Source organism: Bipolaris oryzae (assembly GCF_000523455.1).
Source record: "Bipolaris oryzae ATCC 44560 unplaced genomic scaffold scaffold_241, whole genome shotgun sequence".
NCBI lineage: Eukaryota > Fungi > Ascomycota > Dothideomycetes > Pleosporales > Pleosporaceae > Bipolaris > Bipolaris oryzae.
The window spans coordinates 1-24613 of record NW_006911517.1 but is presented as its reverse complement, the minus strand read 5'-3'; the positions used below and the strand labels follow the sequence as shown (position 1 = coordinate 24613).

Sequence of the window (24613 nt, the reverse complement as noted above, 5' to 3'; positions counted from 1 at the left end):
GTTCTTCTTTTCTGTACAATTCGCATTTTCTCCCCCGTATCTAGATACCAAATCTGAAGTTCTGCACTCCATGGAGGGCCAGATTAACCCCAGCTTTCGATCTTGCGCTTATGAGGAGCCATATGCGAGTTTCTCGACATTCTCCATATTGACATTCCCATCTAGCATATTTGCTCGCAATTCCATTTCTCCAAAGTAATTGGGCCCCGTACTATGCTTGAACCCTAGTTTCTCAAACAGCGCCAGGCTGCGCTTGTTGTCTTTGTCGATTTTAACGCGTAGGTAGCGCAAGCTTGTTCTTCTTTGCTTGTCTTGTTGTGCGTATTCTGCGAGGAGAGCGGGTAGGGAGGAGGAAATGTACCACATGAACGCCTGGAGTGCTTCGTGTGCGAGGCCTTTTCCTCGAGCTGATGGTTCGGCGATCATAATTTCTAGTTCACCGACTACCAGGTCTTCGTTATTTTGCTTCTCTTCATCCTGTACATTATCTTCATCATCATCGTTGTCGTAGGGATACAAGAAGAGATTCTAAGTGTTTTCACGTGTTACACAAATTTGTCTTCAAGCGTAGTGTGATTGACTTACTACATCTCCAATCATGCACTCAGGCGCATCTTGCTGTCCAGGTATAACTTGCTTCTTCTCAGCCCATTCGGAGCGTTCTGGTGCGGTGCAGATGATAAATGTTAATTTATCGGCATCTTGTCGCCAAGACTCTTGCATCGAGTATTCTTCTGGCAGCTTAAGAGGCTCGGATGCTGTGAGCTTTTGTAGTTCCTGAATACTTCCGTAAGACCATTTATTTTCTAAGAGAGTGTGGGGGTTTGGAGGATGGAGGAGGGGGTAATGTACTTCATCTTGCATCCATTGGTGGTAGGTTAGGACATGATGCGAGCAGTATGGCACCAGGAGCATGCGCGGAGTAAGGATGCCTAGGACGTGGTTAGAACTTGAGAAAAAGAAACATATATAGGATAAGATGGCATACACTCGTTTTCGTTCAACTTCATTGTTGTGGTGTTGAGTGGTGAATTTTTGTAGTGATTGGAAATGGGGCTGAAATGGAAAAAATAACCTCTCGTTGTCACGCGCTCAATATAAGTAGGATTGCCACCACACTCCTGTATTGTATTAAAGAGATATCAATATCGATTTAGAAGCCCGAGAAATTTTAGAGAATTTCAAAACTATTACACATCAAATAACAACACAGATTTGATGTGTGAAGTCGTATTGGAGAATATGCATCGAACCTAATGGGGTTAGGCGAGAGACGGCAGGATGGTCCGGTTCGAACGGGTCAACGGGTCAACGGTCTGACTTGTAACCTCATCATAACAGACCCAACAATTGATTTCTTACACGCGCCCACTTTTTAGCAAAACATTGAATCAACACTAAAAGAGAAGGAGAAACCCATTGGAAGAAAAATATTCTAGCTAGCAACATTACCAGGATCGTACCGCGACTTTCCGGAGCCCCGTTAATAAACAATTCCCCTTGGATACCCCAAACTAAACCCACCACATTTCATAAAACCCAACTATCTTTCCTTCTCCAATGGATCCCCCTCACATTCTCATAACAGGCGGCAGCGGCTTCCTAGGCACAGCCATAATTTCCGTCCTACTCTCCACCAAAAAATACACAATAACCGCCCTCGACATCTCCCTCCCACCCCTCGGCACCCAAACCTTCAGCTCCAACCCACGCGTACGTTACACGCGCTGCGACATCCTGGACGCCCCCTCTCTCTCCAAAGTATTCGCGGAAACCCGGCCTACGGCTGTAATTCACACAGCCGGCATCTTCTACGTGGGCACACGGCGGTACAGCATGAAGGACCGTGACGCCGTGTTTAAAGTAAACGTAGAGGGTACACGGAATGTGCTGGAGGCAAGTAAAGAGCATGGAATTAAAGCCTTTGTGCACACGAGTAGTATCACGGTACTCTGCGATGATTTATCGCGAGATTTCAGGAACGTAGATGAGACGTGGCCATTGGGAAAGACGGATACATGTTATGGACAGAGCAAGGTATGTATATATTCCAACAATATTCTTCTCCTCCCTCTCCTCTTTCCCTTCCCCATGTCCTGTCTCCCAATCAATAAAAAAAACCACCCACCCACTCACCAACCTCCCTTCCTTCCTTCAAAAAAAAATAGGCCCTAGCAGAATCCCTCGTCCTATCTTCCAACTCCCCCTCCCTCGCCACCACCGCACTCCGTCCAGCCCCCATCTTCGGCCCTACAGACCGCATCTGCATCCCGACCATCCACGCCTGCATCGACGCAGGCCAAACCCCCTTCATCCTCGGCTCCGGCGCCAACCTGCAAGATTACGTCTACGTCGACAACGTAGCGCACGCCCACGTGCTGGCCCTGGAAAACTTACTATCTTCTACCACCAACCGCACGGCGGCGGGCGAGGCAATGTTTATTTCAAACGACGAACCCGTTGCCGCGCGAGCGCTGTGTCTGGCGATTTGGCGCGAGTTTGGGCATGTGCCAAGGTTCGAGGTGCAGTTGCCCGTGGCGCTGGCGCGCTGCATGGGGATCGCTGCTGAGTGGACGGCGTGGGCGACGGGGCAAGAGGCAAGTCTGTGTCGTGGTATGGTGAGTGAAGGGTGTAGGGATTGCTATGTTTCGGTGGAGAAGGCTAAGAGATTGATTGGGTATGAGGTCAAGGTTGGGTTGGAGGAGGGCATCAAGATTAGTTGTCGTGAGTATAGAGAGAGGCTTGAGGCGAGGAAGAGGCCGTCGGTGTGGAGTTGATGTCTTTGCTCTTTTGTTCGGTGCACTATGGTTGGACATGCTGACTACACTTGTAGCGACTGTATCATCTGACCACATGCCTATTTATATACGTGGATTCAGATCTAATGTCAAAACATCTTCCTCATTTTTCAACATTCCGACAGTCTCCGCTCAGCAGTTCGAGAGTGCTCACTCTACACTTTTCCAAAAAAAAACCCCATCAATCCTAAAGTCTAAATCATGCTACTCAACAGTGCACATATATGACAGACATCACAAGTCTCATGACCGTATCCTCGTTCAGCAAGCTGACTTCCATCATTTCATCTAATGTACGTCCAGTCCGCCTCACACTACGCTCCCGCACTATCCTAGTTAATGACTTCTTCGCTCTCTTCAATGATCTCCTCCACAATCTCCTCAATCTCCTCCTGGTGGCCATCCTCTGCTTGTCCAGGAGTCTCTCCCTTGAGGAATGCCAGTTCCAGGTCTGCACCTTCTTCGCGGAGTCTCTGGGTGACCTGTTCCCTCCATGCATGCCACTCTTGCAGCATCTCGCGGCGGGCCTCCACAACAGCCTTGTTGGCTGAGCTTTTCTTGGCAAGATCCTGTTCATCAAAGATCTTGGAGTAGTTGCGCAGATTCTTGCGGATCTCAGCTTGCTCTTCCTTGGAGAGCAGTGTCGGGGGTCGTGGGCGCCAGAGAAGTTGCTTGAAACCTTCAATGGCTTCTTCCCGGAGAAGTTGGCCCTTGAAGTCATAAAGGTGGTAGCCGTTTTCCATCTAGTGGAGAATTAGCAAAGCAAAAAACAATAACCGAATCATTATACATACGCGGTGACGGAAAGCGCTAGCAACGGTAGCGACATAACGACCTGTAGGATCCCACTCAATGTCTGTGACACCATAGTGCTCGGCAGTATCCATGAGCTGCAGGTTGGCGTTGACCTCCTTGTCACCCTTCTCAGACTCGTCCTTGGGCTTGTCGAAGCTCATGTCCCAAAACTCGAGCTCGAAAGATTGCTGCGATTGAAGGGCAGCGACAACGACAAATCGTCCCTTAGGCGACCAGTAGATGGCGTTGCTATTCTTCTTGTCAATGGTTCGGATGTGACGGAAGTTTCCAACGGCTCCTCCCTTTAGCTTTTCGGTGGCGAAGAAGGAAACAGCAGTCTTGGGGCCGACGGCAGCGCCTTGAATAACCTCGCCAGTGGTGATGAGCACGAAACGGTTACCCTTGGGTTCCCAGGCAAAGTTGATGACGGTATCCTTGATAGAATCGACGACTTCGACCGGTACACCCTTTTCGCGAACGCGGAAGATTTCCAAGTTGGTTGCAAGTGACTTCTTGGACTTGGAGTGGCGATCGACCTTGACGCAGACATAGGCGGCTTCTGATTGCCAGTGTAGCTTGGCGTCGGAAACGTTGAAGAGGTTACGGGTACGCACAACCTCCTTGGATGGGATTGACATGAGTCCGACCTTGGCGGGGTTGCTGCCAAGTTCAGGGGTCCAGTAGCAGAAAAGCTGTTCGTAGGTCTTGATTCCCTCTCTGCGTGGGGTAGCGGGGGCCCACTCAAAGTCCATAACACCCTCAATCTTGACTGATGTCTTGTCGAGTAGGTTCATGCGAGGAAGCTCGTAGATGGAAATGGACTGGCCCTGGGTCATACGTGCAACGTACTTGTCGTCAGCAGACCACTTGAAGGTAGGCCACTGCAGCTTCTTCTTGATGGGGTTGCCTTCACCATCGGTGCCACCGGGGACATCAATGGTAGCAAAAGAACGCAGGGGCTTGCCAGTGGCAATGTCCCAAATGATGTAGTTTTTGCCATCCTCCTCGAGCGAGAGAGATGGGACGGGGTGGTTCTCGTCAACCTGGAGTGGGCGGTGCGACCAGGTGGTCAGGTATTTCTCACCGGGCGAGAAGTCGACAAGGTTGACACCAGGATGCGCGAATCGTTTTTGCCTGCTCCATGACTTGCCTCCCCACAGTTGCACACCCTGGGCGTGCATAGAAGTGAGGTAAGTTCCCTGTGGCGACCACTGAATAAACGACTCTGTCCAGTTCTCGCGATCAACAACCTGCTCCGGCTGGTCTTCCCTCTCGTTCCAGTAAACACCGACCCTGTCCTGGCGGTACATGGCAATTTGGTCGCGGCTGTCCTCGTCTGCGAGCCACCACCTCAGGTGCTCCTTTTGCTCGAACGGAGGAATCTCGGGTGGGTGGTATTCTTCGTCGACACGGCCCTCCTTGCCGTAGCGGTCGATGTCGGTGAGTTTGTTCACGGCCATGGTGTGCTTCTTGTCGAGTGGAGTGCCGTGGAGCTGCTTGACGGCTGCAACGGCCTCTGCGGGCGCGCTGTACTCGACAAAGGCATATCTGTGTTGCCGTCAGTGCCTTGCTCACCGTCTGCGAATGTGCGTGGTGCGCATGTCGAAATCAACGTACCCCTCCGTCTTGCCCGACTCGTTTACGGGCATGTGTACACCATCATCCTTGACCTTGCCCACGCTGTTCAGTTTGCGCAGCACGAACTTGATCAGCTTGCCCTTGCTGTCTTCGGGCACCACTGGCAGTCCGTCAATTACGACAAAAGCATCAAGCCCCTCATCCAGTCGGACCTGGAACTGCTCTTCAATGTCGGTAAAGTCGATTTGGCTCTCGTCAAATTCATCGTCGCCATCCATGGGCAGATTTGAGTATGCCGACGCCATGATTGCTGCCTGTGCGTGTCGATGGCTGTAACAATATGCCTGCGGGGGTGAGACTTTGGCGACTTGACTTGTAATTTTGGTGCGCGCTAGTGGGGGTGGTCGCACGGGCCTCTTTACATACATCGACTTGATAGTCATTCGGATAGTAGTGCAAGTTCAGACAACCAGTCCGCGCTATGCTACACAACACAGTTCATAAACGAAAAATAAAAACCGAGAATAGTTGCATAAAAATCGATTTCTGCATATCCAAAGGCAGAGGCAACACGCCCAATCCAATATCGCTAAATGGCCTCCGTCGTTTCTCTGCGTCTATCCGCACTCGCACCTTAGCCGGTTGACGCCCATCGCACAAAACCGCACGCCACCCACGGAAGGTATACACTAGAAGATCACAAATACATGAGCATCGGCTATCCTTGCAAGCTGCGCTTACCTTCAGCTGAATCCAGGTTTGGACTCTTGACCAACCTTCCACCTGCAGATACCCGCTTCTGCATGCGCGCCTCTCGTTCCCGCGCTCTCTCTGATGGTGAGCTACCATTCCCGGCTTGAATTGGTGGTAGAGGTGGGATCTTCTCTGCACTGGAAGATGCCTGGTTGTTTGCCATGGGCGCAGGGAGCTTGCCCGCACGCTGGTCCGCCTTGAAATCAAGGTATGCTCGTGCTGAGTGACCCAGCGGGATAGGAGCGGGCGTCATGGGCAACTCTGAGCCATTCTGTAAAAGTAATTCTGCCACAGGAAAAGCTTTGCGTGAGGCTTGTGCTGTGCCTGGTCGCGGTGGTATGCCTGGCGAGGTCGCTGGTGATGCCGACGCCGATGGTGATGCTGGGTCGGCTGCTGCAAGTGCTAGAAACACAACATGAGTGCCTCGTGACCGATCGCGCGCATTAGGATTGGCTCGAAGTGCCAGTGCATAGAGCACATTCTGAATGTCGTTCTTCTTAACAGACGCTAGTAGCGTCTCCTCTGGATTCGAATAGTGTGACATGCTCGGCGATATTGGCGCTACAAACGCCCGTTCCGCATACTTTGATGTGATAAAATGAAGTCTCTGCTCGCGCGTTGACATTGGTCCGGGTTTCTTCCCAGGGTCTAGCCTGGCTTCCCAGATGGAGTTGCTGATGCGGTTACCAACTTTGAGGAGTATCTCGATGATATCGGGAGTGAAGGAAGTGACGTCCAGTGTCAAGGAGCGCACCTTTGTGATATGTGTGCCTAGCGACCGATGAATGCCGCTGCATTCGATGCATATGACAATGCCGAGATTGATAGACACCCAGTCGACCTTGATCTCGGTGCCACAATCCGCACACACTCGATTGCTGGCATCTGCATCTCGCACTTGCTTCAGCAACTTTCCATCGTCACCAGGTGCTTCGTCTCGACGATAGCCGCCAGGCCGATCGCCGACTGTGGCATGTCGAGCAGGGGCCTTGGAGCTGTAATTGTTGCGGTGGCTCGACATGGAAGGGCTTTTGCCGGTGAGTACTGATGCGATATCTCGATGGGTTTGCCCAGGCAACGAATCAGTCGACGGCCTATCGGATTGCCCCGCAGACTCGACAGCTGTCTGCAAAGCGTTGTTGACAGCGTTGATCCAAGACTTCATGTCATCTTCATTGGTAGCCTGATACACTCTTGTGTACTGCGGAGTTATGACCTCGAAGCAAAATCGCCGGTCAGCATTACGTGCTTCGCGCACTGAGGCCATTCGAAGATCAATGGGATCCATGTGCAGTTCCAAGCTCTGCTTCCAGTTTGTGTATTCTGAAAGCTTGCCTTGATCAAGGACAATCCAGAACCTGGGCATATATATCAGTAGGGGTTCAAATTCGTGGTGGCACGATGTACGGAGACTCACTTGTGCCAGGCTTGTTTATTCAAACCCTTTGGATCTACATGGCTTCCGGGTCTGCTGAGCGCCCAAAGAAGACCCTGTTTACGGCCCGTGCCCGAGCCGGCCTCAACCATGGCAGCGAGGTCCTTTTCTTCCAGATCCCTGAATCCCTTGAACTTGTCCGGCTGTGTTGTGTTCATTGCCAAAGTGGTCTTGCTTGCCTCTGGGCTTTGTGGTAGTGCTATAGACGAAGGAATACTTGTAGATGTGGCAGCCATGGGAGAGGCCACTGTACTCTGAAATACAGGAGCGATGCTGCTCTTTCGGCCAGGCAATGATTCCGGTTCGGATCTTGATATTGACCTCGACACAGTTGCAGTGGACGCTGCTGGTGATGTGATTGACTGGCTTGGTACATCGTCGAAGGTCTTTTTGATTGTTTCAAGGGCGCGTCTTTTTTCTTCTCTTTCGGTCCTCTGAATCTGGAACTCTTTGTCTGCCTCTTTGACTTCACAACTCAACGCCTCGAGATGGGGCAGCATGGTCTCAATCTTCTTGGCGGTCTCGAGGTAGCGCTTGGCCTGGGCGTCTGCGTATCGGGTCAGGTGGGAAAGAACTTCTTGATCTTTTCTGCCGCCATGTAAATCTTGCATGAATGAAGAATAATCGAATCGCTTCAGCTCAAAGTTGCGCCTTTTTGCGAGATATTTGGAGTCGGTCTCGGCGCGCTTCTTCTCCTTCAAAGTATCCTGCCGCTGACCAAGATAGCGACCGAGGTATTGATAGTAGTCTTTGCTCTCTTCCTCAAAATCCTTGCGCTTTGTCTCGGCCTGCTTGATATCAATGTTGTAAAGTTTGTAGATGGGATCAATAATTAGCTTCTGGATATTAGTGGCATTCGACTTTTCATATACCAAGATTTCCTTTGCAATCTTGTCAAAGTAATGATCAATGGCAGGCTGGACAGCGTTGGCGTTGGACGACGACGCCTCTCGCAGTGCATCCATGAGATCGGACATGGCATTGTTGCACCCGACCTGTGCTTCCATGGCAGCCTCTGCGCGCTTCAGGACCTTTTTCCACCGAGTGCGCATGTTGCCGGTCTTTTGCTCGAGCGACTTCATCGTGGCACGGAATAGCGGCCCATCATCGGTTTGGCTGAGATCCTCGCCAGGGCGGGAGACATCGAGCTTGACGGGCACATTTCCACTCGATACTGTAGTCGCCTGGCTGGGTACCAAACCCAGACTGTGCTCTGGTATGGGCTCGCAAATGGGCGATCTCGGGGGAGGAGCCTCCCATTCTTTATCTTCGCCAGCCGAGTCGCTGACTCGAGACTCTATGGATTGGGCAGAAGGTACGCGAAGACGGGGCGGAATAGCAAGTTCCATGCGCGGGGCGGGCGACTTTGGGCTCTGGACCTGGCGTGACGTGTCTGTAAGTCGTCAGCAGCTGCTCATATGCGCAAGGTCGGGGAGGGAAAATCCAGTACTTTGGACCCAAAAGGAAAAGTTTGCTAGTGTCTCGAGCCGGTGTGCTCGTTGATCGTATTCGACAAACTTGGGAAATGTCAGTTTTTTTTTGTCAGGCACGAGCAGGAGCGGGTATATACAGACACTACAGCTGGTGCGCCAGCCCCCGCCGCGGGATTCTGAGGGCTTTGGAGGGGTCCACTTCCATGACCACTGGAACTGGACGGAGGCATGCCCGCCCGTTGAGTAGTCGCCGACAAGCTCCACCTGGGGGTTCTTGTGGAGGTTTGGATTTGCGTGGAACTCGCGCGTGACGAGGTTGTCAAGATCCCTTGAGCTCGAGGCGAAGAGAAAGGTCAGGCCGTTGATGTTTGTATCGACGAGGCCCGAGGGGGTGATTGCGGAAGTAGTGTTGACATTGTATATGCTGGGCACGGCTAGGTGCTGGCGGAGGACAAAGGTGAAGTTGAAGGTGAGCTCTTCGTCGTTGGTCAGGCGAAGGAGCAAGGCTGGGGGGCTGTCGCTGGAGGGGACTGCCTCTGGGTCCTGTGGGGAGAGGGGAGTTTAGCAAAGAGAGATGGTGATGGCGGTAGTGGTGGTGGTGGTTGTGGTGGGCAAGCAGGGGGGGCGTACCTGGATGTACTCGATTACGCTGTCGTCGCCAAAGTCACGGCGCGCAGTGTAGCGCGTGGCGGGGAAGGCATTGGGGGCAACGTTGAGCAGCGTGCGGTTGCGGCCATTGGTGATGTTGAGCGAGGCCACCGAGACTGGGGGCGATTAGCTCGAGGGTGCTGGGGTGGGGTGGGCGACGAGAAGACAAGGACATACATCTGGTCTGGTCGCGCAGATAGAGGGCGCCTGCATCGCCGGCTTTGCTGTGGACAGCGCCCATGGCGGCGAGGAGGTTGTGGTGATGCGCGGGCGCATTCCTCTGGCGCCGGGAGGAATATGGGGTATAGCGCTATTGGGATGATTAGAGGGGCCGGCTCAGGGCTGCGACCGTGACTTGTCGTCGCCAGGGCTGCGATGCTAGCAGAGGCACGGCAGGCGGGCGACAGACAGCAGACAGCAGACGGCAGACAGCAGACAGTGGTCTTGGAGTGACCACGATGGCTGACGGTCCTGTCTGTGTGTCTGTCTCCAAGACTACACAGTAAACTAACTCCAGGCCGGGCGGGGGAGGGCAAACGGTCATGCAGCCATGCAGGAACGCCCAGGTGGTGAAACAGTTTGGACACGGCCCTGGCCTCCCTCTTGTCAGGATGCCATCCATGCATCCCCCAACTAAGTACACAGTAAGTGTGCCTGCACCTGTGATGCACGCCCTGCATCCCCCCGCCAATCAGAACCCCCGTCTTTCCGCCGCCAGTCTGCCGTCATCGAGTCCTGGGGCCTTAGTAGAGGGCTGCTATTGCGAGAGAAAAAAACATTACTTTATTAGACTTCACCACCACGCCGACAAGTGCTCCCTGGCCCGTCTTCTGGTCGCGCGACACCATGGCCATGCGCTTCCCCCCGCTGCGCCACGCCCTGCGTCAGCCCCTCGCCAGCCCCCGCGCCACACAGCGCCGCTGGGCACGCGTGCAGGATGTGCGCTTTCTCGTCACCCACGACACCCAGGAGCGGGTCCTGGCAAAGTACCGCGACAAGCTCGAGTCAAAGGCCCGCGAAAAGGGCCTCCGCGACCTCAATGAGCTCAAGGAGCAGTACAAGGACCGCATCGAGGAACTGAGGAAGCAGGCCATTGTGCCGGGTGCAACAGGCCCTCTGACCCCTCCACCAGAGCACAAGCAGCAGCAGCAGCGACAAACACAAAATGCCCCTCCACCACCAAGCGCAGACGGCGCGCAGACATCGCCACCCCGCGCTGGAGCTGGCTCCCCTACCGCCCCGCCCCCAGGCGTCCAGACGCTCAATTCCTTCCTCGCCGTCGACAAAATCCAAGACAACACGCGAGAGGAGATAGAAGCCCTCTGGCGCATGCGCCATGCAAACAACCCGCAGGGCATCCACTTTGCCGTCCCAGCAAGCACCTTCTCCAACCTCCTCCGCAGCGCAAAGCAGCATCCCTCCTTCGTCCTCCCCATCCCCCGCGAGATGCCCGCAGACCCCGACGCTGCCCCCGACGCTCAGGGCGAGACGCAGCAGGCCGTCGAGCTGCACTACCTGCAGTTTGCCCACCCCCACGACCACACAACAACCCTCATGTTCACCACGCTCGCCGAGTTCAAGCTGCGCGGCGAGTTTGCTAGTCCCCACACCACCGTCACCTTCCACCAGGAGCTGGCCGACAGCCACAACCTCGTCCTCGGCCAGGGCCTCGTCGTCGAAAAGCGCGGCGTCAGTCTCGACGACGCCCGGTGGCTCATCATGTGCATGCAAAAGTTCTATGTCCAGACGGACGAGGGAAAGGGAAGGAGCGAGCTGCTCGACATGTTCACCAGAGGCGACAGTGCCTTCAAGGTCGAGCGTCTGATTGACGAGGCCGAAAAGGTATTGTAGTGTATTATATGTAAATGTACCATGTATAACATCATCGTCATCGTCATCGTCATCCTCAACCAACCCATTGTACCTTTGGCCCATCATCCCCGCAGCGGCAGTACGTGCTGCACCAAACACGCTTGTCTGCACAGCGGGCATTCTGGCTTTTCCCTCGCCCAGTCTCCGATACATGTCCAGCAAAAGACATGGCCGCACGTAGTCACACTCGGGTCCTTCATCTCCTCCAAGCACAGCGTGCACTTCCTGTTGCCTCCCCCAATCCACTCCATAGTCTCCTCATCCCCAAGCTCGTACCGCGGCTTATCCGTCGGCGGCGTGTGCGTCCACTTTTGCACGTCCGACGCCGCAGCTGTGGGCACAGCCGGCGTAGCGGCATCGAACAAGAGCGCATTGTTGGCGCTGTACGCATTCGGATCCAGCGACACTTCTGCGCCTCCACCCACAATCACCGACGTGCCATGCGGATGACCGCTCCCACCTGCCGCTGCTGCTGCCGTCGACGACGCCGTGACTGTATTGTGCAAGTGCAGATACGCCTGCACCGCCATCTGTAGCACCAGCAACACACCCAGCACTTCGTACCCAGCCCGGTTATCCCCCTCAGCCACCTGCCGTGTGAAGATATACCTGAGCCCCCACAACCGCTTCGACAGGTGATAGTAGCTCCCCGAAAAATAAAACGTCGCAAGCGACACCGCATACACCGGCGACGGCGATGTAATCGTATCCAAGTTTTGCAGTATGTAGTTCTGCACTCGCATCCCCAGTGGCCTCCTGATTTGCACCTTCTCGCCCTTCTCCTGCGCAACCATCTGCGCCCGCGCCTGCTGTCGCGCATACCATCTCAGATTCGCCTCGAGCTTCGCACGTATCCTGCGCCTAAACGCCGGCAACGCCCTCCCCAGCACATACGGCCCCAGTATACACGCGACAATGTATCCTGCTCTTCTCCCCAGCGCGGGCAAGCGGCCTGTTTCGCTTTCCACCTGCACAATGTCTGTGTATTCTTCGCCCAGCGTGCGATTGCCAATTAGTGTCGTGAGACCCAGGTAGAGCAGCTCGCCTATTACGCGTGTTTCGGAGAGGTACGTGTGTGCGGTGCGCGCGCCGTAGAGTTTGCGGACGAGGGAGGAGAGGTGCTCGAGGAGGACGCCCGAGAAGTAGGCGTCTTTTTGGTGCGAGCGGATTATGTCGGGCGATGCAGCGAAGGGGTAGGCGAAGGGGGGTGAGGGCGCCATGGTTTATGTTGTGTGTATGATTGTGCGCGATGAGTGTATTAAAAGGAACGACGATGGGGCGCGTCGTTTTGTCGTTGCAGAGCACAGGGATGCGTTTACATGGTGTGTTGTTGATGCATGGGGGGCTCCGGGCACGAGTGACATGCTCCTACCTCGGCCTGTGCCTGACGGTCTCGCGTTTACCGCAGCCGTCATCTTGGCCTGTGATACAACGCCATCGCTCCCAACCGTACACACGTAGTCCGTACGTCAACTCCGTGATATGCTTTCAGAAAGAACAAAATAGGAATGGAGAATATAGCACATGTCCGTATTATAAAAAAACATTCTCGGCTATCCAACTTTCACTTCACCCTACACATCCAGATCCATATATCTTACTACCCAAGATACCTCCCACAAATCCAACTCATTTAAAAAACATCCCTTTCTTGGGGACAGGCTTCTTCTCCTCCTCCCTCCGAATTCTAGCATGATATTCAACAACAACCTCCCTCGCACCATGCAAATCCTCTTCTGCCAACCAATCACGACTATCCTCATACCCCTCCCACTTGACCAGGTAATACGTCTTATCCCCATCCTCATAATGCTCTTCAATCGCTTCAACCACGAATTCGTCTGTGGCTTCATTGTCGTTGCCATTTGCATTACCGCTTTCGTCTTCCATGATGGAATCCGCAGTCATGTGTATAGTGTCGCTGTCCACTCCGCCTCTGAGTGCAGATGGACATGGCTGTATAGGATTAGCAGAGCCCGACGGCGCATATGCGGGGATCGAGTCGCCAGAGTCGGAGGATCTAAACATGGGCGATCCTAGTGCGGGCAAATCGGTCGGCGGTATTGCTGCGATATCCTCGTGAACAAGGGGACTCGAGTTTGCGTCTATGGCAGAGGAGCGGTCCGAGAAGAGGGCTGCTGAGAATGCTTCTGTCGGTATTTGCGGAGGGGACGGTGCTGATGTATCTTGGTCCGAGTCTGGGTTTCCGGGTTTCAGCCTTTTGATACGGTGCTGGTTTTCGTCTAGTCCGCAGTCTTGTTGCGCAATGGGTGTAGGTAAATTGTCTGCTTTATCCTCTTGGGTGTCGTAGGCGTCGGGAATGGATAGTCTCTTTGTAACAGGCGACAGTGGCAGAGCGCTATTAGCAAAAAATGCCGAGCGCATCAGACCTGGAGACGGTTGGATTCGCGCGTCCGAATCTTGGTTCTCTTCACCATCGGTTTCTGAAATTACTGGAGGTATATCCTGGGCTACTTGGTCCGGAAACATGGTAGAATTGTCAAATTGCTCGCCCAAATCGCCTTGACGCATAGCCAGGCTTCCGTCTCTGCCTCTGCCTCTCCCTCTGCCACGTCTCCCTGGAGGCCTGCCTCTTGTCTGCATCGGTACATCTGAAGGTAACCCTAGTCCATTAAGCATCCGGCTTCCTGCTCCAGTGGTCTTGGCTCCTCTTGCATTCTTTTCCAGTTGCCGGCGCATCAGCTCGTCAATCTCTGCCTGTACCGCAACAGCTTCTGCCTCTGCCTCGAGTCTGAACTGCTCATTTTCAAATCGCTCCAATTCGGCGGAAGAGACGTAGTGCAATATGCAACTGAGATCTACCTCTTCTGTGACTTTATGTTCTTCATTGTCGCCAGTACGTGCAATTTGAACAACGTAGTAATTTCTTACTACCGCGCCCTCGGTTTGTCGTCGATCAAGAATTCGCGTTTGGGCGTGTGGTATCGGACACTCGTCGGATGGTTGTGCGGTAACAACGGCAGGTTCTCTACGGATACGCCATAGCTGCTCATAAATCTCTGCACCCGGTTTGTATGACTCCCATTCCCACTACAAAAACAATGAGCGGCTTTCTAGGCGTATGCGCCAACATCACATACCAGCTGCGTCTTTCCTCTACCGCGTCCTCTGCCTCGTCCGCGTCCACGACCGCCCCGGGAGACTCTCAGAGCCATTGCGACTGTCGAATAGAATGCGACAGCTTGTTTTGCGACGCGTCATTGTGTAAGAAACAAGAAGGGTCAAGGTAAAGGCACGTCTATCGTACCTGAAGGCTGAGGTACTTAATTACGCACGAAGCCTTACTGACGTATCTGGTTTAGCGCCTGTGCAGCACCAGATCGATGCGACTATCCAATCAACATGGGTATTTTCCTTTGACCCCGTTGTGATAAAGTTCTGACAGGCAAATCAAGATGGAGACGGAAAATGGAAGGGGAGACAAGGCCATATAATGCCAAAAGTCAATGTAACCGTCAGCTAATTTAACTACACTTTTGCCTTCCAGTTCCAGCCCACAAGAGATATCCTCGTAGCCACGAGCAAACTCCCTCCAACGAAGAACGACATGGCTGCCCAAACGTTTGCATATGTATAGTCGCCGTTGTTCATCTGGATAAGTGCACCGGCTAGCGGCGGACCTGTCAGACTCGACATACTCACAATGCTAAAAGCCATGCCCATTCGCACACCCGTTTTCTTCAGATCCATCTCGCGGCTCATAGTTCCAATGACAGCAGGCCACAATGCCTGAATAACGGCACTCCCGCTGCCATATATAGCTGCAAAGACATATAATGTACCAATCGACTTGATTCCGATCCATGCCAGCATCATGATGCCGCAGATAAAGGCAAAAGGTGTCAACACATTCAGCCCCCCAATTTTATCGGCGTAGTACGTGGGCAGTATTCGAAAGAGAAACCCCATGGCAACTTGCACAAGGAGCAAGTTGATACTCTGTTGATAGCTGACACCGAGGACGTTGCGCGCATAGCTCCCGATGTAGAAGAAGGAAAAGTACAAGCCCCAGAAACAGAAGAAAGCCGCAGTGCAGTACAGGGTATAGGGCAACTCCTTGAAACTCACCCAGTCAACCAGCGGACCACTTTTCCTCGGCGGAAGTCGCGTACGATACAGAGCAATCGTCGTCATGTTCACAACGAGCATGATGAAGCCAATGATGCGGATGGTCCACGCGAAGCCCATGCTAGGCAGGCATTGCTGCGCAATGATTGGGAAAATTACACCGCCGGTACAAGCACCCAATGCTGTGAATCCAAGTGCAAAGGCGCGGCGCTTGACAAAGTACGTGGATACCAGAGCCATGGAAGGACAGAATAGTAGGCCGTTTGCGATACCTAGACAGACACCTTGGGAGAGGAAGATCTGCCATGCGCTCTTACACTGTGCCAAAGTGAAGATACCGACTAATTGGAAACAGCTTCCGGCCATGTAGACCGGGCGAAAGAGTCCAGCATCAGTAGCGCGACCGGTAAAAGTGCCGAGAGAAAAGAGGAGGAAGACTTGTAAGGACCCGATCCATGATATTGTCGACGGCTCGATGCCAAGCGTTTTTTCGTAGTAGGTCTGGTATACACCGAACGAGCTGAAGAAGCCAAACGTCGTCAAGATAGTCAGGTGGGTACAAAATACTTGGGTCCAGGCTTGAACACCGCCATCAGGAGCTGGACCGGGGTCAAAAGATGCTACAGATCGGCGTGACAGCACTCGTGCAAGAGCAGGCAGGTTAGGCTTCTCAGATGGCTGGTGTACACTTGGAGGCTCGGCTTCTTCTTGAGGCAAACCCTGTTCGATATCGGCATTCACGTTGGCAGGTTTCGCTGCCTCATTGCCCATTTCTGCGTTGATGCGTTGAGTCGTCATGGTTCTTGACCATTGGAGTTGGCGTTTCAGGCCGAAGATGAAGATGAGGGCGTCACTTTACAGTTCGAAAACTCACATCAATGGCGAATTCCGGGAATAATATTGCTTAATAAATAAATGGATTATGGCCGCTGCTTGTACTCAACGAAACGCCGACCCGGCGTGCATGTGGGCCAATAACCTCGTGTTGCTCAAAAAGGGTGGGGTCGGCGGTTTTTCCGACAATCACAGCGGCGCGCATGACTTAATCATGGTCGATAAACTTGAGTATTACTAGCATATCTATATCCATTTGTGCATTACTTACACCGCGTGTCTTCTCTCTGCTGTGTATATGTACATTGTATTGAACCATGACATTACACGACCCGTAGTCCACACCGCTCACGACTGCCTTTACGGTCCTTTTCGAGTCAGCGATACCAAGGTTACCAAGGGTGCGGATCAATTCCGCTTTTCAACTTCCTCCACCTGGAGCTCCGAGGTCTTAATGGCATTTTTCTCATGAATCCAAGGCTAGTGAGTATGAGAATTACACAATGCTGTTGTGGAGACTTGACCAAACCCGCGATCCGTGGATACTACAATATCCACTTTAGCCAGCGAAAGTCGATATGCATGTCAACCGCGATGATGTAACGAATCATCGAGACATTTAAAATGCACTAGAATTTGCCATGGTCATTTCACTTACTATTCATCCAGACAGCGATAGCATGACCTTGATTAGCGCATCGAGTTTCTGCAGGCATTCGCATCGAACAAAGCTACCTAGCTATCACTCCTTCGATCAGCCGTTCTAACACCGCTTAGAGGCAATGCTTTGCCATCCCAAGATCATATCGCAGATCTGATATTTGTATCCTCCAATCGATTTCTTATCGCAATGTGCTACCCCTCTTGAATCCTCCACCGGTCAGACATGACGTCGCACCCGCATATCCCACCTCCACCATCTACATAGAATAACAATAAGAGAATTGTACCGAGAAGCTGGGTTTCACACATATAGTTCTACTGCCACTCTACAGTAGTCGTGCTTTCAGCATTCAATTTTCCCTTACAGTAATCAAATATTTTCCATAACCGATTTTTCGCAATGGGTAACAGCACGTCATCAATTGGCTCGGATACGGCGTCACAAGCAGATACTGGAAACCGCAATAATACAAACTGCACAGGGTGCAAGGACTGTACGTGAAGCAACTGCTTACCATACCTGCAGACTGAGAGCTGATCTTACGTTCATGTGCACTAGGCCAGAACTGTACAGATTGTAGAGGCAAGTCATTTCCTACTGGTTCATACCTGCCTTATATCGCACATGTTCACGGATAAATGTATTGCATCTATCTCATCATACCACATTTGCATCTGGCAATGAATCGTCTCAAGCACGTCGCTTGAATGCCTAAACAGGTCTTTTGACAACTAAATAGATTGCACATCCTCTCGCAACTGCACAGACTGCGAGAATTGTACTGATTGTCAGAATTGCACCAGTTGTACCGACTGTACGGGGTGAGTTCAAACAAAGTCACAGGGCGAGAACGAGCGCATTTTGGCGGTTTGGAACAAGAAGCTGACGAGATCAGCTGCTCCAATTGTACTGATTGTAGCGGACTGAAAGACGCGCAGAACCAAACAGGTGTTCATGAATAACGGAAGCTGTGTCAGTCTCGAAAAGGAAGAAATAATTTGCTTTGACTAGGATTGTTGTAATACAACAAAGTCAGAATGTCGCATGTCAAAGGATAGAAACAGAGACGAAGAAGACGACAGACGGCAATCAATTAAAGTTTTCTCTATAAGATTTGCCGAACCGCTCGTGGTAGCTTGTCGAACCGACTAATATGTGATTTCCTCAAAACCAATGGCGCATTCTCTCATCTCTACCTTTTGCACAACAATCGTACAAAACCAATTTCACTACTGTGTATAGATGACTAAAACTCTGAGATCTCACATTGACACTTTTTCTATCAGACAGTGTGAACCAATCACTATATGTCTTGATTCACTATGTCTACTCTCTCCATGCACATTGCCCCATCGATCCTCTCTTATTATCCTATATAAGTCCTCACCTTGTACTTCCAGATATTTATTACACGCCTTAAAAAAAGCAATCACACCCATCCCACCATATCACCATGCAAGCCATCAAGAAAATGTTGCCAAAGCGTGACCGCTCTGAACCTACTCTACAGCCCAAAAACAACGCACTCCTCCCTCGTCTCATCCACAACAAAAAGTCAAAGATAAAGAAACACATCTGTCACCTCCTCAAACCCCTCCGCATCGGCTTCCTCCTCGAGAGTTTCAACAATCCTAATCTCCCTCTTATCATTCTCCGCCCTCCAACTCCCATGTGGGAAATGTACAACGTCGAAGAACGCCTTTTTGACCGCTCAGGCGACAATTTCGTGTTGAAGAAGAGCAAAGCGCGCGCGAATTTTAAGCAAGAGGGTAACAGGATGCTGCCGGTGCCGGTGCCGAAGCTTGAGGACTTGCTAATGAGTGGAGATGAGGGCGAAGATGAGGCAGTAGAGGCGGGGAGTGAGGGGTTGGGCGCGGAGTGCGAGGCGGATTATCGGGCGTATATGACCGGGATGGGTTTGGTCGGGTAAAAGGGAGCGTTAAGATGGATGTGATTGCTTTGATCTTTCGCGGATAGTATCTTCTTGGTAATAAATAGACTTTGGACATTTTCTAATCTTGTGGGAGGGGATTTGAGTGATTGTATTGTGCTGATTGGGTGTTGTGCCTCGTCCGCTCAGACGCTACTGAGTGTGAATGTGCTGGCTGTGTTGATACTGTGAAAGTGTGTTGTGCATGTGATTTACACCTGTTGGCCTTCTTTATACCGACTTTGCAGCTCTGAATGTTTCAATATCTTGCACATGGTTGCTCGTTGTCTCGAAGTAGCGATGGAAAACGATGAATTCATTTTTGCTCTTGTTCAGCCTTGCGTCGCCTTAATCTGGCAGTGCGTTCAGCTTCGAGTGCATATCAGCAGCGGGAGAAAGTTTTGATCTATTCTGTTATTTCGATAACTTGAAATGCTCTGACCATCTAATATCCTATCGAGATTGTCTGCTTCGCAGTTATTTCCGTTCATCCCGATTTACATCAGGTCGTCACCTTTTCTATGCCTTCCCTCACTACTGGATGTAGCCTTGCTCATCAATTCACGATCCCCTGCAGATAAAGTAACTGGATTCAACGGCAATCTATCGATCGGGATAAAAATCTCAAAGAAAAGATGTACACGGGCCCTCACATGACGTTCCGTCAAAGCTGCTAGCTGATCCAATAACGTCGCTACAACTATCCAGCAACCACATATTCGCTCACTCCCAACAAAAAGCTGAAAGGCAAGATGGCGCCACCTGTATACTCCTGCTGTAGGGTTATCAACAGGCAGAGAAGATTCACAACCCGGGCTGTGGATGTTCCAACTACCAACATCGAAAGTGAACATGAAACTTTTCCTGAATTGGCTAAACAATATGTCAAGGCACGTGGCTTTTTTGTGGAGGTAATCCTCCTGGCGAAAGTTCAGTCTACTTATCTCTTTGGAGAGAAGTGGATTGCTAGAGGCTTGTGTTTAGGGACCTGCCCGCAAAACCACTGAGATCTACAATGCGGCCACATCTGGTGGCGCCCGCGCTAGTCCGAGTAATTTGGAACAAACTCAATACCTCTAATCTTGAATATGCGGTGTGAAATTGAAAGGAGCAACATAGAGTCCCCTCTTTTTAACATAACTATACATCTCCAGTACAAAATTAGTTGATGTTACCAGCCGGGAGATCAATTTTTCAGGATACATATGCGCGGTAGATAATATATAGATAGGGTTGGCAGAATTGTGTGGCAAAAAGCAGCTCGAAGCGAATTCCACCCGCGCACTAATGACCATCGGCCGCTCCGTCCGCTTGCAAGCCAGACTAATAGCATTTGTTGTAAATGCCCACCGCACGGATGTTCAGGGCCTCTCGCCATGTTATTTTGGTTGCATAGTATCGTTGTTGACAGTTATAATGAGCCATCGCGCCGATTCTTCCCTCCTCTTCACCCTTATGCTCTCGAGCATATTTACAGTCTTTATATTCAGCCGATGGTTCTAATCTACATAAGCCACTAATTCCCATATTCAAAATGGCCCTGTCACTCTTTCAGTTAGTTGCAATCTCAGTTAGTTGCAATCTGCACCACTTTTTGTCTCTCTTTTGGTGCCCCTGCACCTGCAGTCACTTCTCGAACCTCAACTTCTTGTACCAAGTCTCTACGATCTACCCTCTTCTCACCAGCAAGCTTGGGCTACTCTTATGGCAATGCGCCCATTATTTCGCCCTCTGTATCACCAACCCCTTACCCATCCTTAGCTGTCTACTCAATTTCCATCGATACATCTACGTTTCTTCAGTTGTATACACCAGTCAGCAGTCCAACCCCGATTGACAGTCCGACACCAATCAAGACACCAACGCCCATCGAAATCCCCACACCAATCGAGACTCCCACGCCTCCACCCATTCTCTGCAATGTCTTCCGCCCCAGAATACTTACCGTAACACCTCAACGCAATATTCGCATGGCCAACGGTGTCCCATTTGACTCCAAACTCTGCAAAAGCTTCTGTCGCAGCCTAGGTACCTGCGCCAGCTACGGGGTCACCAGGCCATTCTGCGAATTATACGCTCTACCTGTTGCGGGGGTTGTATGGACTGGCGATACTAATGAGACTGTGACGAACGCTGTGTATACATTCTACGATCTACAGTGTGTGTAAGGGCTAAATTTCTCATGTGCGTATCTGCACAACAGTGCTGCGAGGACCTAATGCCGGCTCACACGTAGCTTTCCTACAAGACTGCTGTCCATTCCATTCACATACCATGGCACAATTTCGTGTCCTTTGGATCTCCCATTTTCATCATTGCATTGCCTCTTCAAACGTAACGCCTGGTACAGAATCGTATCCATTTTCGTAACTACCTTAATGCTAGAGACTTGGATCTAGCTTGCCTTATTGATATAGTAACTAAGTTACTTTACATCTTCTAAGCGTGCTATCTAAGTGCTCTTGGGACAAGGTGAAGTACTAGCGCGAAAGGTAGGGCTTTCTCAAGCTTTTACTAAGATTTCTTTAAGAAGTCTCCTCGTTCTATTCACTGAAGCTAGGGCCTATAGCTTTCCGAAAGGAAGAAGGAATGGTATTAGTACTTGAGTTAAGTCTAGTGAGTTGCACCTTCAATTTCAATTTCTTGTTTCCAAGGTGGCGATCGCTATTCTCGGTTTCCTCTGTGCTATTATATCTCTGATCATCGTTTCACGGTATTTCAGTGTTATGATGTCCATACTGCATTGCAAATGCGCAAAAGAGTCAACGTTCTAGAGATCGACTTTATTTTGCTATAGCTAGGATTCACCAATAGTAGTGAGACAAGGACTTAGCTTTGTTGAAAAGCTTGAAGGAAAAAGAACAGCTGTTTGTACCTCCTCCGCTATTGTAATCCCTCCATCGAGTTCGATGCCTGAGGTGTCTATGTCGAGCTTATGAGCAAGCGACTTTCCAGGACTGAAATTCTACATCAGTTGAGCATACTGTGCCGCTATTACCGACCGCCCCTCCGACCTAAACGCCACAGGTGTCTGGTCAGTATTGTACTATCGTTGGATGTGTTATGATGTTGGAGGAAAAATCCCCAAAAAAGTAGAGAGAAGGTGATTACATACTTGAGTGCCGCAATTTCGGTCTCCATACATATAACCAACACAATTGCGGCCATTGGTGAGAGTAAGAGATATAGGCTTTTTCTGGTCGGCTGGAACATTGGTCAACTGGCAAGAAGTGCTGCCAGTTCCATCCACTCGATAGGAGTTGCCTCCGCATTGGGATTTCCAGTTTACCCATACAGTCCACGCAGAGGCATGCGGGAGGACAGCAGTTACGAGAACGAAGGTAGCGGCGGTAAAACGCATTTTGAAAAGATCAAAAGTTTGAGCGAAGATACTTTGTAACCGCAAGATGTCTGGTGACAGTAGTAAAGAAGCTTTTAGAGTGAAGTGGCAGTGATGAAAATACTCAGAGAAATGGATACCCTTATATACCTGTTTCTCCATTGATTGCTTCTATGTTCGCTCGAAGGATAGAAATAGATCATCTGCCTTGATTACCCATCGAAAGGGAGTGTCGTGTTCCCAACGCATGGTGAAAGATCGCAGCGAAAGCGGCCATTCTCCTCATCTGGCATCATACACCGACATGCGCCTCCTCCACAGTAAGCAGCTGAATTTTATACACGATGTATGCCATCCTATTCTGCCTATGCGTTTAGCATCACTTGGACTCTTGAATCCCAATAATGAGGACAACTGATCCAGCTATACCCACTGTCTACAACTGTCAGGGCTATCATCTGTTATACAGCCCTAACAGTATAGTTATCCTGGAGCTAGGGACGCATTCTATTTGGCATAGAGGAGATGTAAGAATCTGCTGTTATTCGTTGAGCAAGACACAATTGCAAACATGGCGTAGTGGTGTTCTATTCTTAAACAACTGAAAAGAGTAAACGTTAAAGGCTTGGATGTATTGACACGAGACAGCATGATATCTCTGGGCAGTCTTGGAAGGTGTCTAAATTAATGAGAATGTCTTACTGTTACGTATTTATCGAGGTTCGGATTGCGGGGTTCGGAGGAATGCTATTGTGACTAATCAGTGTTGCCTAGGGGAACAGGGTTTCTCACGATAAGTAGTATGGGATGTCATAATCGAGCCAAGTCGGCCACTTCACTACCGCCAAGCCAGCCACTCCAGCCCTACCCGCTTACTGATAGTAAGCAGTGTGCATCCAGGCTACAAAGTCTGGCAACATGTTTTGATTACTAATTAGTATTGCTCAAAGGTTATGCGACTCCAAAGACAGCATTTGGGCTCGCGGTCGGGTAGCAGCTGGGTAGAGGAACTATTGGTATGCGCACGAGGCTCTTCACTTCATCAACTGCGTCGGCATGCGCAGTGATGAAAACAGCTGCATCCGCATTCAGTATTCGACTGTTGTGTCCAGATTACTTGAAGGGCATGTATAATCGGTGAGACTCCAACGTAAGTGTATGCAAGTATGAGCTGCGCCACGGTGTGCAGGTCCTGAGATGAGCGTTTGATATCGGTGAACATGCCATCTATTTTGGCCATTTTGAATCGATTGCAATCCCGTTTCTCATTCCTAGCATCAGGGACATTACAGCTCACACATCGTGTTTGGGAATCCGAGTGCGAAACAGATTCGACAAAGTGAGGGGCGTCGTCTTAGGCGATCATAGTTGTTATGTGTGGAAGTGAACAACGAAAAGTGGACGGTGTGAATGGATAATTGGCAGACAATAGGATAAATATAGTTATGAACCAAAGGATCACCTAATAATTTCATAACAATTATCTATCGAGTCAATTCACTTCCGATTGCGCTTTCGTAGGGTGTCTCCATCGGAGAGCCTCCGAGGCGTGGCAAGTACGCGGAGCATCCCGGCTCGTTCGTCGGACGTCCGCCGAGGCGATGGCCGCTGGAGCCGGTATTCGGCCGTTTGATCTCTTGCGAGCGGTCTGAACACTGCGCTCTCTGTTGCCCGTTCTGGCGCATACGGCGAAACTGGATTGCATTCAGATACATTTGTTAGGATCTTAGTTTTGGCTGGAGCTTGCACTTATGCACCAATAAAACCCGGTAATTCACTATTCATTATTATGTACCTTTCCTATGCATATCATGCTAATCTGGGGCTCTCTCTTCTTGCACCACTAGAAAAATGCAAGAGCATTGGGTGGGCTTGCAACTCCGCCTGGCACCTAGGTTGAAAATAAGTCAACAAAAATATGGATAAACCAGAGAGACCAGACGACTCACGTTCAAAGGCTCGCTCGAAATGAAGAACGTATATCTCCCCAATTCGTTACAGGTAGCGCTCAGGTCCTCCAAGTCAAACAGCTCTCCAATCGGCATTCCCCAGCCTGCTAGCAACCACTCATGCAGATGCCATTGCAGCGCCGTGCAGGGCCACTTTTCGAAAGATCTTGAATCGCCTGCAACGGCGGCGAACCTGATATTCCAAAGAAATTCCAGGAGCTCTTTCGAAGGCTCCAAGCCAATGTTTTCGGGCTTTTCTCTCTGATACAACTCATCAAGTTTCTCTCTCCGCTCGGGCGACATAGCTTCATATTGTTGTACGTATCCGCTGCGTACAAATAATACGTCGCCCTCTCGAAAATCGGATATACTCAGTCCTTGAGCTTTCGCAGCCGACATAAGCGAATCAAACAACATACAAGCACCAACTTCGAGTTTTTCAGAATAGGTGTAATTTTAGCTCATTATATACAAATCCATCCCAAGAAATCGATT

At 50.8% G+C, this 24613-nt stretch overlaps 12 protein-coding genes across 12 annotated transcripts; 4 read left to right on the top strand and 8 right to left on the bottom strand.

Annotated features, from left to right (window-relative positions):
- Window positions 1-108: 108 nt before the first annotated feature.
- Window positions 109-1010, bottom strand: COCMIDRAFT_41173 (uncharacterized protein; the record flags this gene model as incomplete). The annotated part of the gene is made up of 4 exons (XM_007694784.1): window positions 109-528; window positions 586-777; window positions 853-932; window positions 989-1010. The coding sequence occupies 4 exons, from the start codon at window positions 1008-1010 to the stop codon at window positions 109-111; spliced, it is 714 nt and encodes a 237-aa protein (XP_007692974.1).
- A 550-nt stretch (window positions 1011-1560) lies between these two features.
- Window positions 1561-2777, top strand: COCMIDRAFT_9629 (uncharacterized protein; the record flags this gene model as incomplete). The annotated part of the gene is made up of 2 exons (XM_007694783.1): window positions 1561-2037; window positions 2169-2777. 2 exons carry the CDS (start codon window positions 1561-1563, stop codon window positions 2775-2777), a joined length of 1086 nt encoding a protein of 361 aa, XP_007692973.1.
- A 353-nt stretch (window positions 2778-3130) lies between these two features.
- COCMIDRAFT_9628 (uncharacterized protein) lies at window positions 3131-5476 on the bottom strand (the record flags this gene model as incomplete). Its single annotated transcript, XM_007694782.1, has 3 exons — window positions 3131-3541; window positions 3593-5141; window positions 5211-5476. The coding sequence occupies 3 exons, from the start codon at window positions 5474-5476 to the stop codon at window positions 3131-3133; spliced, it is 2226 nt and encodes a 741-aa protein (XP_007692972.1).
- Window positions 5477-5889: 413 nt separating this feature from the next.
- Window positions 5890-9681, bottom strand: COCMIDRAFT_9627 (uncharacterized protein; the record flags this gene model as incomplete). The annotated part of the gene is made up of 6 exons (XM_007694781.1): window positions 5890-7282; window positions 7342-8752; window positions 8810-8876; window positions 8934-9335; window positions 9423-9556; window positions 9618-9681. The coding sequence occupies 6 exons, from the start codon at window positions 9679-9681 to the stop codon at window positions 5890-5892; spliced, it is 3471 nt and encodes a 1156-aa protein (XP_007692971.1).
- Window positions 9682-10286: 605 nt separating this feature from the next.
- COCMIDRAFT_108617 (uncharacterized protein) lies at window positions 10287-11291 on the top strand (the record flags this gene model as incomplete). The annotated part of the gene is made up of 1 exon (XM_007694780.1): window positions 10287-11291. One exon carries the CDS (start codon window positions 10287-10289, stop codon window positions 11289-11291), a length of 1005 nt encoding a protein of 334 aa, XP_007692970.1.
- An 83-nt stretch (window positions 11292-11374) lies between these two features.
- COCMIDRAFT_41169 (uncharacterized protein) lies at window positions 11375-12532 on the bottom strand (the record flags this gene model as incomplete). Its single annotated transcript, XM_007694779.1, has 1 exon — window positions 11375-12532. The coding sequence occupies one exon, from the start codon at window positions 12530-12532 to the stop codon at window positions 11375-11377; it is 1158 nt and encodes a 385-aa protein (XP_007692969.1).
- Window positions 12533-12941: 409 nt separating this feature from the next.
- Window positions 12942-14488, bottom strand: COCMIDRAFT_108651 (uncharacterized protein; the record flags this gene model as incomplete). The annotated part of the gene is made up of 2 exons (XM_007694778.1): window positions 12942-14363; window positions 14414-14488. The coding sequence occupies 2 exons, from the start codon at window positions 14486-14488 to the stop codon at window positions 12942-12944; spliced, it is 1497 nt and encodes a 498-aa protein (XP_007692968.1).
- Window positions 14489-14801: 313 nt separating this feature from the next.
- On the bottom strand, window positions 14802-16199 carry COCMIDRAFT_30562 (uncharacterized protein; the record flags this gene model as incomplete). The annotated part of the gene is made up of 1 exon (XM_007694777.1): window positions 14802-16199. One exon carries the CDS (start codon window positions 16197-16199, stop codon window positions 14802-14804), a length of 1398 nt encoding a protein of 465 aa, XP_007692967.1.
- A 2153-nt stretch (window positions 16200-18352) lies between these two features.
- COCMIDRAFT_9622 (uncharacterized protein) lies at window positions 18353-20997 on the top strand (the record flags this gene model as incomplete). Its single annotated transcript, XM_007694776.1, has 2 exons — window positions 18353-18758; window positions 20591-20997. The coding sequence occupies 2 exons, from the start codon at window positions 18353-18355 to the stop codon at window positions 20995-20997; spliced, it is 813 nt and encodes a 270-aa protein (XP_007692966.1).
- A 765-nt stretch (window positions 20998-21762) lies between these two features.
- Window positions 21763-22190, bottom strand: COCMIDRAFT_108610 (uncharacterized protein; the record flags this gene model as incomplete). The annotated part of the gene is made up of 2 exons (XM_007694775.1): window positions 21763-21843; window positions 21945-22190. The coding sequence occupies 2 exons, from the start codon at window positions 22188-22190 to the stop codon at window positions 21763-21765; spliced, it is 327 nt and encodes a 108-aa protein (XP_007692965.1).
- A 106-nt stretch (window positions 22191-22296) lies between these two features.
- Window positions 22297-22587, top strand: COCMIDRAFT_108624 (uncharacterized protein; the record flags this gene model as incomplete). The annotated part of the gene is made up of 1 exon (XM_007694774.1): window positions 22297-22587. A coding segment is annotated over one exon (291 nt), but the record flags the coding sequence as incomplete, so codon positions are not given.
- A 1425-nt stretch (window positions 22588-24012) lies between these two features.
- On the bottom strand, window positions 24013-24535 carry COCMIDRAFT_108646 (uncharacterized protein; the record flags this gene model as incomplete). The annotated part of the gene is made up of 2 exons (XM_007694773.1): window positions 24013-24060; window positions 24119-24535. 2 exons carry the CDS (start codon window positions 24533-24535, stop codon window positions 24013-24015), a joined length of 465 nt encoding a protein of 154 aa, XP_007692963.1.
- Window positions 24536-24613: the final 78 nt, after the last annotated feature.